The 16093-nt window shown below is 34.2% G+C and overlaps 1 protein-coding gene across 1 annotated transcript in view; it reads left to right on the top strand.

The window, feature by feature from the left end:
• Window positions 1-16093, top strand: part of LOC124361289 (exportin-4-like) — a 72258-nt gene that overhangs the window by 42300 nt on the left and 13865 nt on the right. The window contains 3 exon segments of the mRNA XM_046815335.1: window positions 6861-7036; window positions 10183-10363; window positions 13089-13225. Coding sequence (XP_046671291.1) covers window positions 6861-7036; window positions 10183-10363; window positions 13089-13225 — 494 coding nt within the window.

Raw genomic sequence — 16093 nt, 5'->3', positions numbered from 1 at the left:
TTAAATATATATACATATATATGCTGTATACATTATATGCACATACAGCATATAGTATGTATATACATATTTTGTTTCAATAGGTTGGTAAAAATGTTAAGTTGGCAGCAACACGAAGTAAGTTCATTCTTGTCTGTTCCAGTGGCTAGTGTAAAGTGACGCTCTTTGCATCTGTTATTCGTTTGTGTGTGTTTTTAAAATGTTCACAACCTAACGATTTGACATCCTTCAGTTGTGGTTGAAGCATAATAAAAATACTGCTAAATAATTGAAGAATTTAGTGGTAAATATCCAGGTGTCACAATAACCACTTGACAGTATATGCGGAAGTTAAATAAAACATTTTTAAACACAGGAAATGTTCTAAATGCCCTGAAGTGTGGTCGTTCATGATCAATTTGCAACGAAAAACTCCTGCAGACAGTTACTCAAGCTTTTGTAAGGCATCTGTTGAACTAGAAATATCAAGATGAAGTGTGCAAAGAATGTTAAAGCAATTAAAATGTAAGCCATACCATCCATTTTGTGTTTTGATGAGGCATGTTTTAAACTAAATGGACGTGTTAATCGGCATAACTATGTGTACTGGTCGGATGTATATCCTCACATAAGCAACAACTGCTGACATTGACAGCCCAGCACACTCCATCTGCCACCACTGAATGAGAATGAGAATGAGAGAATGAGAGAATGAGAATATCTTTATTTACAATCTTTGAGATTATAAACAGTGTCATTAAATAAATTAACATCAGGAAAAGGTTTTTTGAAGATACTCTTCCAGCGTGTAGAATGGCCGGTCTAGAAGCCATTGATGTAGTGCTATCTTGAGTTCCTTTCCTCTTTTGGACAGCAGGTGAGGTGGTAGGAGATTGTGTAGCTTCATTCCCATATATGATGGTTTTCGCTCATAAAGCCTCAGACGATGTACAGGAAGGTTGTAGAGGTGTACATTTCTGGTGTTGTAGTGGTGTACATCATTGGTCCTTGGAAGATTCTCCCCATCAGCGTACATTATTACTTCTTGAATGTAAAGCGAAATAACAGTGAGAATCCTCAGAGACTTGAATGCCTCTCTACAGCTCTCCAGAGGTTGTAGTCCCGCCAGTGTTCTAATACATTTCTTTTGTATGATAAGTATCCGTTGGAGATTTGAAGCAGTAGTTCCACCCCAGGCAGCAAGACCATAGCGCAGGTGAGACTCAAAAAGGGAAAAGTAAGTTATTTTTGCTGTTTCAAGGCTACTGAGAGAAAGAATTTGCTTGATGACAAAGTGACCAGTGTTGAGTTTTTTTACTAAGATTGTCGACGTGATTAATCCAATTTAGTTCGGTATCCACTGTTACTCCAAGGAATTTTAAATGATCTTCAATACTGACATCTGGAATGGTTGGGACTTCTGATGCTCTCCTTCCAAAAGCGATCTGGTTAGTCTTTGATGGATTTACTACAAGGTCATTTCCATAGCAATATTGGATGGCCATGTTGAGAGCTGTATAAGATGAGACCGCAAGGCCATCTGCTGAACGTTGGGTCAGAAATAAGGTAGTGTCGTCCGCATACATTAGAGGTGTGCAGTAGTTTCCTAGGTGTTGGGGTAGATCATTGGTAAAGAGAATGAAAATCACTGGTCCTAATACGGAACCTTGTGGCACACCTCTCAGCACTGGAAGGACTTTTGATCTGACTGCCTTTGTGATACCATTTGATGAGTGGTAGAGCTCTACTAGTTGGGTACGACCCTTTAAGTAGCTCTCAAACCAATTATTTGCTGTCCCTTTGATTCCAAGCAATTCCAATTTCTTCAGAATGATGTCGTGGCTGAGGCAATCAAACGCCTTACTTAAATCAAGAAACAAAGCTGTGGTCAATTTTCCCTCTTCAATGCTGTCTGTCACTGATTCAATTAGTTTGATCAATGCCGTTGTAGTTGACTTCCCTTTTGTAAATCCATGTTGGTTTTCATTTAAGAGATTGTGCTGAGCGCAATGGTCCAGGAGTCTTTGAAGAACAATTCTTTCACATAATTTTGAAAATGTTGAAATCAGTGAAATTGGTCTGTAGTTGTTTGCATCATGTTTGCACCCACTTTTAAATTTAGGGAATACTTTCGAAATTTTTAATTTTGAGGGGAATTGACCCTCTTTAAAAGATTTGTTGAATATGGCAACCAATGGGGGGGCTAGTTCGTCAGCACAAAATTTTAATACTTTGGAAGAAATTTCATCAATACCGGCTGAATTTTTGAATTTGAGGTTTTTAATTGTATCTTTAACCTCTTCGATGCTCGTTTTGGTCATTGTTTCCATTAATGCTGTTTCATGTGGTTCCACAGATTCCAATTCCTTCTTCTCATCCGCTGGGATTTTTTGTAGTGTTGTTTCTGCCATATTAACAAAAAATAAATTCACACAGACCTGAGACATTCAGAATCAGCATTACCACACCTCTCATTGTTGGTACTGCTTGTTTTATCGGAGAAGGCATTTGATTGTCACTTAATCAAACCCCTTTTACAATTTTGACAACTTGGAGTCTTCCAAACCAAGTTATAAAAAACAGTGTTTTCACATTTGACAACTTCCACCCCCTCATTTTACAACTTAGAGTCTGCCAAACCAAATTATAAAAACATCATTCTTATTACAATAACTCTATTTTGACAATAGACAAACCTCGTTTAACAAACTGCTTCTCTTAAATATTAAACTTCTTGACTACTGACTTCTAAAATGCCTTCAAAATATCCCTGTGGCATATATGAAGTTGGAGTAAAATCCTCTGGAATAAAATGTACTGGACCATGCAAAAAATGGTACCATGTTGGCTGAGAGAATATTCAAGAAAAAACTTTTTTTTAATGGGCTCCAGATGTAATTATAAGCTGGCAATGCAAAACATTTTATTTAGACTACCTCTGTCCCAGTCCATCCAACCATCAAGCTGGGATAAAATTTGAAAGCCAACACACTCAATAGTCCTATTAAAGAACTAGAAAGCAGTCTTATTGAAAGCAACCTAATAGAAGATTCAAGTAACAAAGAGCATAAATTACAAATGGCTGCCAAAATAGGATCTGCCTTACTAGAGGAGAACAACGAACTGAAAGAAGAAAAATTTAAGCTAGAAACCAGGCTAACAATAATGGAAGGGAAGTTGGAAGTGGAAACAAGTGCAAAAAGGACATTGATAGGATTGAAAACAACAGAGTGCTGAACTACAAGGTCAGCTTGACAGAGAGAAGAAACTCCGGCAAGAAACGCAAACTATAAGAACATGACCTTAAACTAGGCCAGTTCATTGATACACATTTAAAACAATAGCTGAACAAGAAAAACCCATTCTTACGCTCAAGAAGAAGACCAAGGAACAGGAAATGGTAAATAAAACTTACCAGGACTCCAATACACAAACCACCCCCGTATTGACTGACAGTACAAGCAATGTAGCAAGTTTAGCACCTCTATTGATAGAGCTTAAAGAAATCAAATCTACACTTAACCAAATGGAAGGGACGCTCCAAATTCTGGCAATTGATTTGAGCCAGGAATACAAACCCTTTCCCAAATTGACCACAGACTAGCCCATCCCCTAGGAAGAGGAGAAGCATTATGAAAAGATCATGTTTAGTGTCTCTCTTCAAGCAGCTAAATTGAAACAAAATGATCCACATTTAGAATACATCAGGAAACCAGATGCAAATAAAGAAAATTATGACACAAATTTACTTTCACTTCATAGCCAGTCCTACAATGCCAAAGAGTCGGTAAAAAAAAAACTCAAGGAGAGACTTGTAAGCCCCCACGTAAAACACCAACAGCCAAAAACGGGGCTTCTCAGAGGGAAACTGCAACTGCAAAGGCAGTCTTCAATTAATGTCCACCCATCACTGCTTACAGACTAGAAGAAGGGGAGACTATTGAAGAATTCTTCTACAAACATACTAACAACATTGAAAAAAAAAAAAACAGCTGCTTCCAGCTCACTGGTAAATGTACAACAAGAAATTCCAAAATTGAACTTACCACTAAATACGGCTGAAATCAGGGCTGACATAGAAATTTCTAACCCAACCCCTCCAAGCAGTAATTTTTTAGAGCAAACCCAGTATACAAAGCTCCAAGCAGTAATTTTTTAGAGCAAACCCAGTATACAAAGAAGTGCTACAAATCAATGCTATTCCAATGCACAGCAATAAATTGGGGTAAAAACTTAACAATGTAAACCATAATGTCCAGGAGATGCAAAACAAGAAAAACCGCATCATCCATCTTCTTGAGGACATACAGCCAAACATAGTCATACTGATGGAACATGGTCTAGAGCATGAGTTACTACTGAACACAAGAATCCCAGGATATGTACTTAAGACTGATTTTAGCCAGACGGTATATGTCTCTATGGAAAAGGAGGAGTGGCCATTTATGTGACAGAAGAATATGGAGAGAAAATAGACATTTACACCACTGCATGGAACTAACCTGAGAAATGGTGATGGTAAAAATTTCTCACAGTAAAGAACACCTTTATGTTGTAGGCATCTACAGACCACCTAGTGGAAATCTTATTGATGCTCTGGATATAATATCCAATGAACTGGAAGATACAAGAGCATAAAATCATCCCCTAATTATGATGGGTGATGTAAATGTGGATATTTTTAACCCTTTCCGAGCCAATGACTTTACTAGACGTCATGCCTAAACTAGCGCTAAAAGCCAACGACGTCCACTGACGCAAAATCAATTTTTTTTATATACATTATTTAACAGCATTTCTGGGTTACAAAATTAGTAAAAACTGTTAAACAAGGTTTATTTAAACAAGGGACAACCGTTTTGTGTCTATTTTTAAGGTCACGGCTCTTGTGCTAGCGACAAAATAGTGGGGCGGCCGGATGTTCATAATCTCCCGCAGAGCCAACGACGTCTACTTACGCGCGCTCAGTCTGCCTGTAGCCTTCCGTGAGGTAGATGTTTATTCGCCTTTCCATTTTCGATCCACGTATTTATCTTTTCAATTTTGATGTTAATCAATATTTTTACTCAATGTACAGTGTAGTTAATGTATTATTATCGTGATGTAGGGTTTTATTGTGCGCAAGACGTGCGCATCGAAGCCTGCCTTGCATTCTGACGTGTATTTTGAGCTGTACCACACACAACAAACCTACACCTAAGGATCACATATATGTAGCTCATTTTCAATAAGTATCATTTTTAAGTTTTCACATGTTATAATATTGTAAAATGTAGTGTGTTCTTTATTTTATACTTGAAAAATTGAAATTTTTGTAGTTTTATTGCTTTTATTTAATTTGTATATATATACATTTTTACTATATTCTTTATATTTTCTCTAAATAAAAATTACTATTTGCTTGGTTTTTGTATAATATTACAATAATTGTGTTCAACTATTGTTAATATTATATATGAACACATAGAATGTAAAATTTAAATTTTTTCAGTGAAATTATGGTTTTAACCATTTTTTTGCTATAAAGAGTGCAATAAAGAGTGAAAAAAATATTTTGTTGTTTTTCTTACCTCTTATGTTATAAGAATTATAAAAAAAAAATTGGTTTTGGTATGTGGGATTTTTTTTATTTTTAAGGTGTATGGCTCTTAGGAGAAGTTTTGGTTATTTATTTGTGGCTCGCTAAGGGTTAAAACATCATGACCAGGACAACCGTATTCTAAATAAAACATTAAGGAGACACAACCTGTCCAGACTGACTCTTCCTCCCACAAGGATAACTCCCCAGTCCAGTACTTCCATTGACTGTGTATGCACAAATTTAAAAAAAGACAGATTAAAAACATCAGTAATTGAAGCAGGCATATCAGGTCGTACAGCCCAATTGATCACAGCACAGTTTAAAATGCATGACATTTTCTATTCAACACTACAAGTTCTATTCAACAACAATTCAAGAAAGAAAACATTAATACATTAAAGGCTTGAAAACTACTTGAAAATGAAGATTGGAACGAATTGAATCCCAAAATGTTGGTGATGCATATAATACCTTCTTAGCAACACTGACAATGGCCATGGATGCTGCTTGCTCCATGGTGAGGATGAAATCAAAACAAAAGAAATTTTTAGACAAAGGAACACTTAATATTAAGGAAGAATATCTCAAATGTCTGAATATCCATTAGCTTATAGGCACTGATCAAGATAAGGCGAAAACATTCAAAGCTAAAAAGGACTGTGATCTCCGACTGAAAATGCTAAGGCAGCAGATATATATATATATATATATATATATATATATATATATATATATATACAAACATACACACAAGACTATTTCTATAGAGAATGTTAACAAACTCTCTGTTGATATGTTCTTTAGGTCAAGGCAAACAAAAAATGTTATGTAAACATGGGTCAGAAATGCTTAGTTTACCATATGTCTCTGTATTTATGTGTTTATAGATTTTATTTTTTATTTTAAAAACTAGTAAAGAAACAAAATTTGAATTTGGAACAATTTTTGTTTATTCATTCTCAAATAAAGAGAAAATTATCATTTCAGGTTTCAAGATAGATGGCAGACGGTTGAAATCCTTAAAGCTTAATAACGTAAAAACTAATGAATTAATTAACATTTGTTTAATAATTATTAAATTTGATTCATTCATTAGCTATTTTTCCTCTAATTAGACAAAACACGTGTTTTTATTATTAATATCAATAATATAACTTGTATTCCAAATATTTTGATCTTTAATGCATTTTTCTTCAGTTCATATTATAGCCTATTTTTTGTGGAAAACGACTCTACTATAATAGAGTACTACACTATACCTGAATAAGCTGTATTCGACAGATCTGTGTGATATGTACAGGAGTGGTGCAGGGCTCACAAGTGACTACAGTCCAGTCACTGTTTGTGTTTCTCTCTCCGATGTTGTATGAGTGTGCTGCCGTACTGAACGTCTACCACAACTATCAGCAGATTGTTGAGCTCATTTTACAACTGTTCTGCGAGTGTGCACGTGGGATGCTCTGTTATCTAACACCAGTAAGATTTTATTCATTTGAATATTTTTATAAAAAAATATATGCTTGTTTATAAAATAATGTATTGTGATGTGGTGGATGTGTTGAACTACTGTGTTCAACCTCTCCTTTTAGTTTAAGGAATTATTTGAGGTTTGCAATTACTAGTTTCAATTTCAAGGTCGGAAAGTTCTAGAAACTGAACTTGGATGAAGAGAGTTTTCGAAGGTAGCTTTGAGAGTCTAAAAGCTCTGAGACCGGAAGCTGGGAGTTCCTAAACACTGAAAGCTCCCAGGGGCTGGGGCTTCTAGAGTCAGAATCCTTCTAGTGACCCAGAGTTTAGAGTTTCTGTGTAATGTACATTGTATAAACTATAAGGAACCAGGGGGTTCAGTACCTATACATTTCAATATACCAGTCTTATGAACAGCAACATAAATCTACTTGAATCTTGTAACTGGTGAGCCAAAATGTATTATTTCATATTTGTTATAATATTTCTTACAGTAAACATTTTTTATTAATTTATTATTATATTGGATTTGTGCTAATGCTTGTCCCTTGTCAAGCAGATTCATTTTGAAAGTAGGAAAAATGTTATTACTAAGCATTAAAAAACCCATTTTTAACAAGATTTTTATTTAGTGATTTTATTTTTTTATTTTTTATTAGTGTCACGAGACTATTGCACCGTCATCGTCTGTCACAGTCAACGTTTTAAACTGCTGTACAATAACTGGCTATCTAATAAATGTAAACGCAACCGATTTATCACGTTTGTAAGATCAGTTTGTAATTGGTAGAATTATGGAAAATAACTATTTATTACATGTTAAAGGTTCTGTAGTCAGATTCAGTAATGAATTTTAAATACAGTAACAGCTGATTTAAATGACAACTGTTCAAATGCTGGAAAATTATAGGCTATTTAGTTTGCATGTGTAATACAAAATCTTCCATAAAATAGTTATTTCTGAACCGATATTTATAAATTATGTATCTTAGGAAAGGAAAAGTTCTGTTAAGGACTTTAATGTGTCTTATAAAATTTGCATAAAAACAGTGGTTTATTAGATATTTCATAAAACAAAAATTAAATGGCTGCCAACTTATTTTGAAATCTTTTTCTGATATAATACCTTTTGAAATGGACCTGTTTACCAAGTTTTGTAGTAATGTAACAATTCCAAAGGTAACAAAAAAATTATTTTAATAAAAAATTAAATGGCATATAGCTGCTAAACAAAGTGGAAATTGGAAAATATTATTTTTCATTTTTAGCTTAGAATCACACATAGAATCTGAAAATGCAAAGACAGCCTAACTTTTTTGTTACATCCTGTTTATAAATGTCTTTATTTAAACTGCTTCTCAGTTAATTTTCTGTTTTTCAGAACTCAAGTTATCGGTGGTCTTAAATTACTACTTAATACTAAATATCAGTTAATATATGAATTAAAAATTCTAAGTAAATTAAGTAGGTTAAATAAATAAATAGAAATCTTCTTGCTGATTTAAAATTTGTATAACAAAAACCATATAAAATCTTATAAACTAACAGCTTAACTATTGTTGTCAACAATATTACAAATTCCCTAAATAAATGAGCTACAACTGTATGCTTTGGGGCTAGCAGGGAGAATTTTATTAGAGTGAAAATATGAAAAGCTCTTCATCCCGACTTCAAGTCTGACTTTATGAAAATTTAGTAGATAGCTATGTCGAGTGTTACGTTTCAAGATCTCCTCCTAGACAACAGTTGCTCGCTCAGGTATATTACACCTGACCTGGTTGTGATAGGACCTTGTGGATCATGAAGGATGTAAGCAGCCAGCAAATGTATTCCATTGGTAGCAGCTTGATAGCCTCTCGATAGGGGGATAGGTGATTGAGTCGCCTCAAATTGAAAATAAAAAGTATAGTAGAGTTTTGAAGTTTCAAAATATACGATCCATATCACCTCGTGCTGTTACTGTAACCAGGGTTGCAGTTGTAAATAATTGAAAAGACAATCAAGTGTATTAGAGAATTCTGGCAACAGGCTTCTGAACCTGTTGAGGCCTCTCAGTCTACCAAGAGCATGTGAAATAGCATGAATGACATGATCAGAGAGTGTAAGGTCGCTATTAATCTAGTTGCACTTGACTTGATCACACACTGCCAAAAATTCACCATCAAGAACGATCCCCACACCCCTGTCTATCAAGGCCTAAACCAGATTGTAAGGTACACTTGCCAGACGTACACTTGCCTACAGTGAGCTTTAAGCCGTTTTCTATAGACCACTTACTGATGTTTTCCAGATCAAAATTAATATGGGCGATGGTCTCCCAAACTGAGCTAGGATTGTAGAACAAGTGCAACTGGCACTCGTCAGCATACAGATGGCCACACAATGTTTAATACACATAGGAAAGGTAGAATGTACAAATTGAGTAGTACGGACCAAGACAATTTCCCTGAAGTACATCTTGCCTAACTAGAGAGGCAGATGTTTCTTTCTCAACTTTCGTAACATTGCTTTTTCCTTCATGATAGGATTTCACCCACTCAATAGCATTTGCACCAAAACCATAGAAGTACATCTTGCCTAACTAGAGAGGCAGATGTTTTCTTTCTCAACTTTCGTAACATTGCTTTTTCCTTCATGATAGGATTTCACCCACTCAATAGCATTTGCACCAAAAGCCTGTGAATAATCCAACTTGATAAATGTACTATATTTTCCACTGTGTTTAGCATCAATGAGATTACAAAATAGGTTCATCAGGGCTGTACACGTACTGTGTTTATATCTAAAATCAGAGTGGATTTGTTTCATGTATTTCATCATCTGACAAGTAGCTATTTTTTCCAGTATTTGACGTAGCAGGTAAAATTTAAATGGGACTAAATTGAGTAATGCTATGAAATGTGGGCATTTTAGGGGTGATAAATTACAATAGTTAACACCTTCACTGCCACGCTATATTGAATAATCAAGACTAGTGTCAAATTGTCAGTCAATGTATTAAATGATAATGTGCACAAATAGCGAAATTAAGTACCTGTTATTTCCTATTTTCCAGTTGCCAAATCCAGGGTTATTAAGAAATTAAATTGATTTAACTAGTTATTGTAGCATATTTATTAAGTATCTTGAATGAAGTTTAAATTATTTGCTAACAGGCAGAGAGTAGGCAGATGTATGAATGCTGCCTCTCTACAATCCAGGCATATGCAAAGTGCAATTTGGGAAAACATAGTTTGGAGGCAGCTGCAGAGGAAGATTCTTTCAGTGATATCCAGATGCTCATGGAACTTCTAACAAATCTATTGTCAAAAGATTTCATAGATCTTAGTCCTCCAGGTATAAAAATTTATCATATTCATTATTTCTATATACTCAAATTCCTTTCTTTGTTTTGTTCAGTTTAGTATTATAAAATATGTTTAACCCTTTGAGTACCACAGCGTCGCTAATTTTGACGGTACGAACAGTGCGTAAAGTGCCAGCATCGCCAATTTTGACGTTTTGTATTTCGAAAATATTTTATATAGTACAAGATTATTTTGGCCAAATAACCTAACAGCTGTATTTAATAGGTTCCAAACTATCAATAAATACGAGTTTTACGTTGTTTTTCTACTATTTTATCTGTGAAACTTATGTTGTTTGGGTATCAAGAAGCCACTATTTTTGGACGAGTTTTCCTTATCGGGGACAAAATAAATTACAGTATTAAAAACAACTGACTTTATTTAACTTATTTTGGAATTTACAAGTTATTACGACAATCAATGAAATAAAAAACTATAAGAACAACGTTTCATTATTTGAAAATGTCAGGTCATTCGTGTGTCTATTTGGAGACGATTTGGAGATAGGAATTATGACTCATCGAGTATTTCTTTATTCATTATGGAAGAAGGAACATATAATGAAGTTTATTTTGATCTCTGATAAGGAAAACTCGTCCAAAAATAGTGGGCTATGATAATACCGAAGTACCTGTGCGATGATTCTGTCTTCCAGTCATGCGACGTAGTGGATGAGTACCGTGTTGCGTAACGGCCTTTCTTTTTGTTTATGTACCGATAACCAAGCATTTGAGTAAATACAAAAGAAAATAACTTATGCAGTATTTTACTGTATTTCTTTACAAAAGTAATGTAGTGATTTGAGTTGTTTCCAAGCGAAAAACATGAATTTTCAGTGTAAATATTATTAGGAATTATATGGCCTTTATCATGGTATAAATAACAAAAATCTTAAAAATACCGTATACATTCAAATTAGGCCCAACTTAACTTTTTATACAAAAGTAAAAAACTTTTTTTATAAATACTGAAATTTTTATAAATCACATTTTATTTGTAACGATATGTATCATATTCTGCATTCAATAAGAAAAAACAGCAACAAAATTATGGAAATCTGTTTGGTAGTTATTTTGCAACAGCTTTTTTCCCAAAAGCTTACAAATATGCGAAAAACAGTGTGGCACTTTATGCTTATGCCTTCGGAAAATACCCGTGGCACTCAAAGGGTTAAGCTTGGTAATTAACTTTTCAAACAATGCATAATTATTTTTAGATGTAAGCAGCCATCCGATTTGTTCAATTTTGTATTACTAAAATGTGTTTCAGCTTAGTAATTATTTTTTTACAAACCATATAGGTTAGGTAATTAGGTTTTTAGGCCTTCCAGGTGTATGAGCACTTCGGGTTAGAGTTAATTATATTTCTGATATAATGCCATTTAATTTTCATTAGGTGCACATTAAGTCATTCAAAAAAGTTTTCAAAAACTCTACTCAGCATAGCTGGTGTTATTCCAGCGATGACATCAGCAATTGCTTCCTTAAAGGCTTCCAAGGTCCTTGGGTGAATGAAGAGGTCTTTGATAAAGATTGTGTGGGTTTTCAGCTACCCAGTACTGAAAGTTTTGCTTATTTACTGAGCCGAAGAGTTAAGAAATGGGCTTCATCACTAGACCACAGAATAGTGCCGTCTTGCAAAGAGGCTAACATTGTTGCAAGCATCTGTACGTTTCACCCAATCTTCTGGGCCGAATTCTTGAACAACTATCATCTTATAGCGGTGTAAGTGAAGGTCATAGTGTAAAATTCGCCTTACTGTTCTGATCGATATTCCAAAAGCAGCAGCATATTTCCACGCAGAGCATGATGGGAATTGTTCAATAGACACTCTCACTACCACAATGTTTTCCGGTATCCTCACACTTTTTGGTCTCCTGCCTGGTTTTCTCGGAAATGTAGATCCTGTCACCCATACATATGTAATCCATTTCCTTATGATTTTAACATCAGGAATACTATCATGACGAGTCAAACCAAACCGCCTACGAAATATCCTCTGTGTCATCACCACACTATCGCTGTTTTAAAAAAACATTTCTACGATAAAACCACGATGCTCGCCAGTCCACTGCATGGTGACAATTAAAATGGTGTCTTCCCCCCATCAAACGCCACTACTTCCACTTCACTAACTACACGCTCTTCGGTGACTGATTGAAACTATGGAGTCCATTCTGCCCCACCCTGTTATATAGGTGTAAAAAACTTACAATGGTCAAAAAGCATATACTTTTACCCCTTGTAATTTACTTAAGATTATTCCAGTTGCCATAGTTAATTGTGTGTTGAAAGTGTGTCACAGACCTGTTAAGGTTAAATTAAATTTCACATGTAAAAATATACCTATAAGTCTAATAATTTACCTGTTTCAATTTGTCATTAATTTTATTAGTTTAGCCTCCATAATAACAAAATGATTCTTTAACCTATTTTGGGAACTTACAGTTCTGAAAAAAGCCTTTTGTGAACCTATTTTTAGACATTGTTTAATGTCAGTCCATAGAAAAAGTTTGTGAAAGGTTTAGAAATCAGACGATAGCTATTTTTTTAATCTAACATGTGAAAAAGCAGTTATATATTTCAAATTAAGTTAATACCCTGTTTAATTTCATTTCTGAACTAGGCAAATTAATTCCTGATAGAAAGTCATTTACATTAAATTGACATCTTGTTTAGACACATTTCAGGACATTTTCTTGTTTGACGTTGCAGAAGACGGCTTACCCCCAGGCAGTGAAGGCTCAGCTATCACAGCAGGCAATGTCTGTCTCTATGGCCTAAATATCATCATGCCTCTAATGACCATGGATCTCCTCAAATTTCCCTCTTTGTGCCTTCAGTATTTTAAGGTAAATTTAGCTACTTGGTTTTTTGTGTAAATTGTGAAATCAGATGCATATTATGTTTAACTATCAGTTACTTATGAGAAACATTCAAAAATTGTAAGTACAGTTGCAGCTGGTCACAGACCACTGTACCACAGCTAAAGTAATCCCAATTCACACTAGCCACATAATTTCAACTCATAGCCAAATCTCACAGAAATCAGATGCATATAATTGGAATAAATAAAGAAAAAAATATCAGCTTATCACTTATTGTTAAGTTCAAGAAAGAGAGACACCCAACCCATAGGACAAACAGTGCCGTAAGAGGGATGCAATAAAATTAAACAACTAAAGATCTGGACCAAATAATGTTGTGTTGAGAAATAAATCAATCAGTTACATTACGATAAATATTATTTATGTTCTGAGGACCAGTCAAGGTCTCCGGCTTCCAACAATTATAAAGGAGACAATTTGAGGATAACGAATTTCTTGGAATGTACCAAAGAAATCACTCACAAAGAGAAGTTGTTTTTTCTGAGTACCACCACAAGAGAAATCATTAGACTAGGCGCACAAGACCAGAGGTAGACGAGACGGAGAGAGTTCCAGGGGAACTCCAGAGGTCCACACTGGCGGATAGTCCACATTATAAAGTATAAACAAGGTGTAACAAAATAGGTAAAACAATACAGGAGAATGGCGTCGACCGTTGTGGCGTTACACCCATCTACTGTGTGGGAAGGGTTCAACTTTTAGGGAAGTATTATTTACACAAGCACAATAATTTGTTAATTAGGTTATCTATCCATGGATTGTTATTAACAAAATACAACAAAAACATGTTTGAGCAATGGATTATTTGTGTACTACCGATTAGCGGTCATTCATTAATATACGCAGTAATCACGCCCCAATGTACAAAAATAAATATAGAAAATATTACCTGCAAGCAAAATATGTATGAAACGATAATAGGGGTTTTGAAATATAAAATATGATGAAACACATTTTTGCTATTGGTAATATGCATAATGCCGATCAGCTGTTATCCGCGATTAAACACAGCAGACGTGTGGCATTGCACAGACATAAACAAAAAGTATATAAACTGCAGGAAAAATATTATTTAAAAAAGCACAATAATTAGTTAATTAGGTTACATATCTACGAGTTTTCGTACATCAATTACAAAGAAATTAGGTTTTTTTAATCAGTAATGTGCGTAATACCAATCAGCTACCGCCCACGAACAAACGCAAGAGTCTAACAGTGCTGTGCGAATATGAACATAAAAAGTACTAACTGCAAGCAAAATATTATTTACGGTAATATTTTAATTATATATTTGCAGTTGCGTCAGTAATTCATGCACTGTCGATCAGCTAATAATTATTAACTACGCAGTGGATCCCCATACATTTGAAAAGGTCATAGAAAATTGTAAAAATTACTGCTTAAATCTTTAATTGGATCATTATTTTGTAATTTGAATTCAGCCCTACCAGTAAACTCAAATATGTGTAGCTAATCATGTCTTTCCACTAACCTTGTACATTATCATTATAATGATGAATGGCATAGAGTTCTGTATATTAGAATGAAGATTTATTATATTAGGCCTACTTACATTAACTTCATCAATTAGTTCTATGTGAATATATTTTTGTACGTTTTGTAATATAGGCAATTTGATGTATAGACTGACTACCTGGATGTCACCTTCATCTACGTAAACTGAAAGGTTTAGGTCTGTGTTTTGCTCTGTTTCACCATCAAACAGTAAATCATCATGGTCATTAATAACTGAACTTGCTTTGCTATCAGAACAATCTAAATCTTTTATTTGTCACTTAATAAATGATCGATTTCACAGTTTGTATTGAGAAACGATTTATTTCAGTTGTTTCATTGCCAAGACAAAGGTATAAAGCTAACAAATTTACAAACACACTTGTTACTGCAATTGAAGGTTAGTTGAGGTCTGTAATAGAAAACATATGGTAGTTTTGTCTGCTGTTTTATGACATTATTAACTGTCAGACCCATAGGCCAAGCACCTTACATGTACAGCACACATCCCCATAGACTATAACGAAGTGATCAAGGCTTTAAAACAAACTATTTTCTTCTAATATTTTGCATGACAGGAAAAGAACACCACAAATGAGTGGTAGCAGTCTAAAAGTAGAATTCAGCCGCCGTATATTTTCGGTGTTTAATAAAATCTATATTTACAGAAAATTGTTTTGCGTTAGCGAAATAGTTAAAATAATGAACCATTTTTTAGTTATGGTTGATTATACTCTGTATCAAGTTGTACAGTAAAAGGAAATAAAGAATACCAAATTTGTACAAATAAAAACACCTTAGATGACTAGTCATCAATAATATAATAAATATATATAATAGGTTTTGAGTCCATCATCTGATCTTATGTTTTTAGCCACTTTGATCATCTCAAAGCAGTACAGCTTTTATCTAATTCCTTTCTAATTGGTATTTCAGAATAATTTACCTTAAACAAGAACATCATAATACACTCTTTGTTAGCAACATTTTTAGTGTTTTTCTAAAAAAAAGGTCTAGTATTTAGGTACAAATAACCTTTGCCATACAATAACATTAATTTCCTGATCAATAAAGATTATGAACTATCCTGATCAAAATAGGGAGAATCTCTATGTAGTCCTTGGACTTGTCTGTCACTACCAACAAAGGTGAAAAACATTTACAAGGTGTCATCATTTTGACTACCTTATTTCTCCTTTACTACCACACCTTGCTGGATCAAAGTCACATCTAAGTTGCGCTAATCTCTGTTTACCTACATTAATTTTTTTATTTTATAATTCTAATAAAAATAATGCTTAACATTCACATTAACTC

This window comes from Homalodisca vitripennis, chromosome 4, assembly GCF_021130785.1.
Source record: "Homalodisca vitripennis isolate AUS2020 chromosome 4, UT_GWSS_2.1, whole genome shotgun sequence".
Classification (NCBI taxonomy): domain Eukaryota; kingdom Metazoa; phylum Arthropoda; class Insecta; order Hemiptera; family Cicadellidae; genus Homalodisca; species Homalodisca vitripennis.
This window is presented reverse-complemented; position numbering and strand designations above follow the sequence as displayed.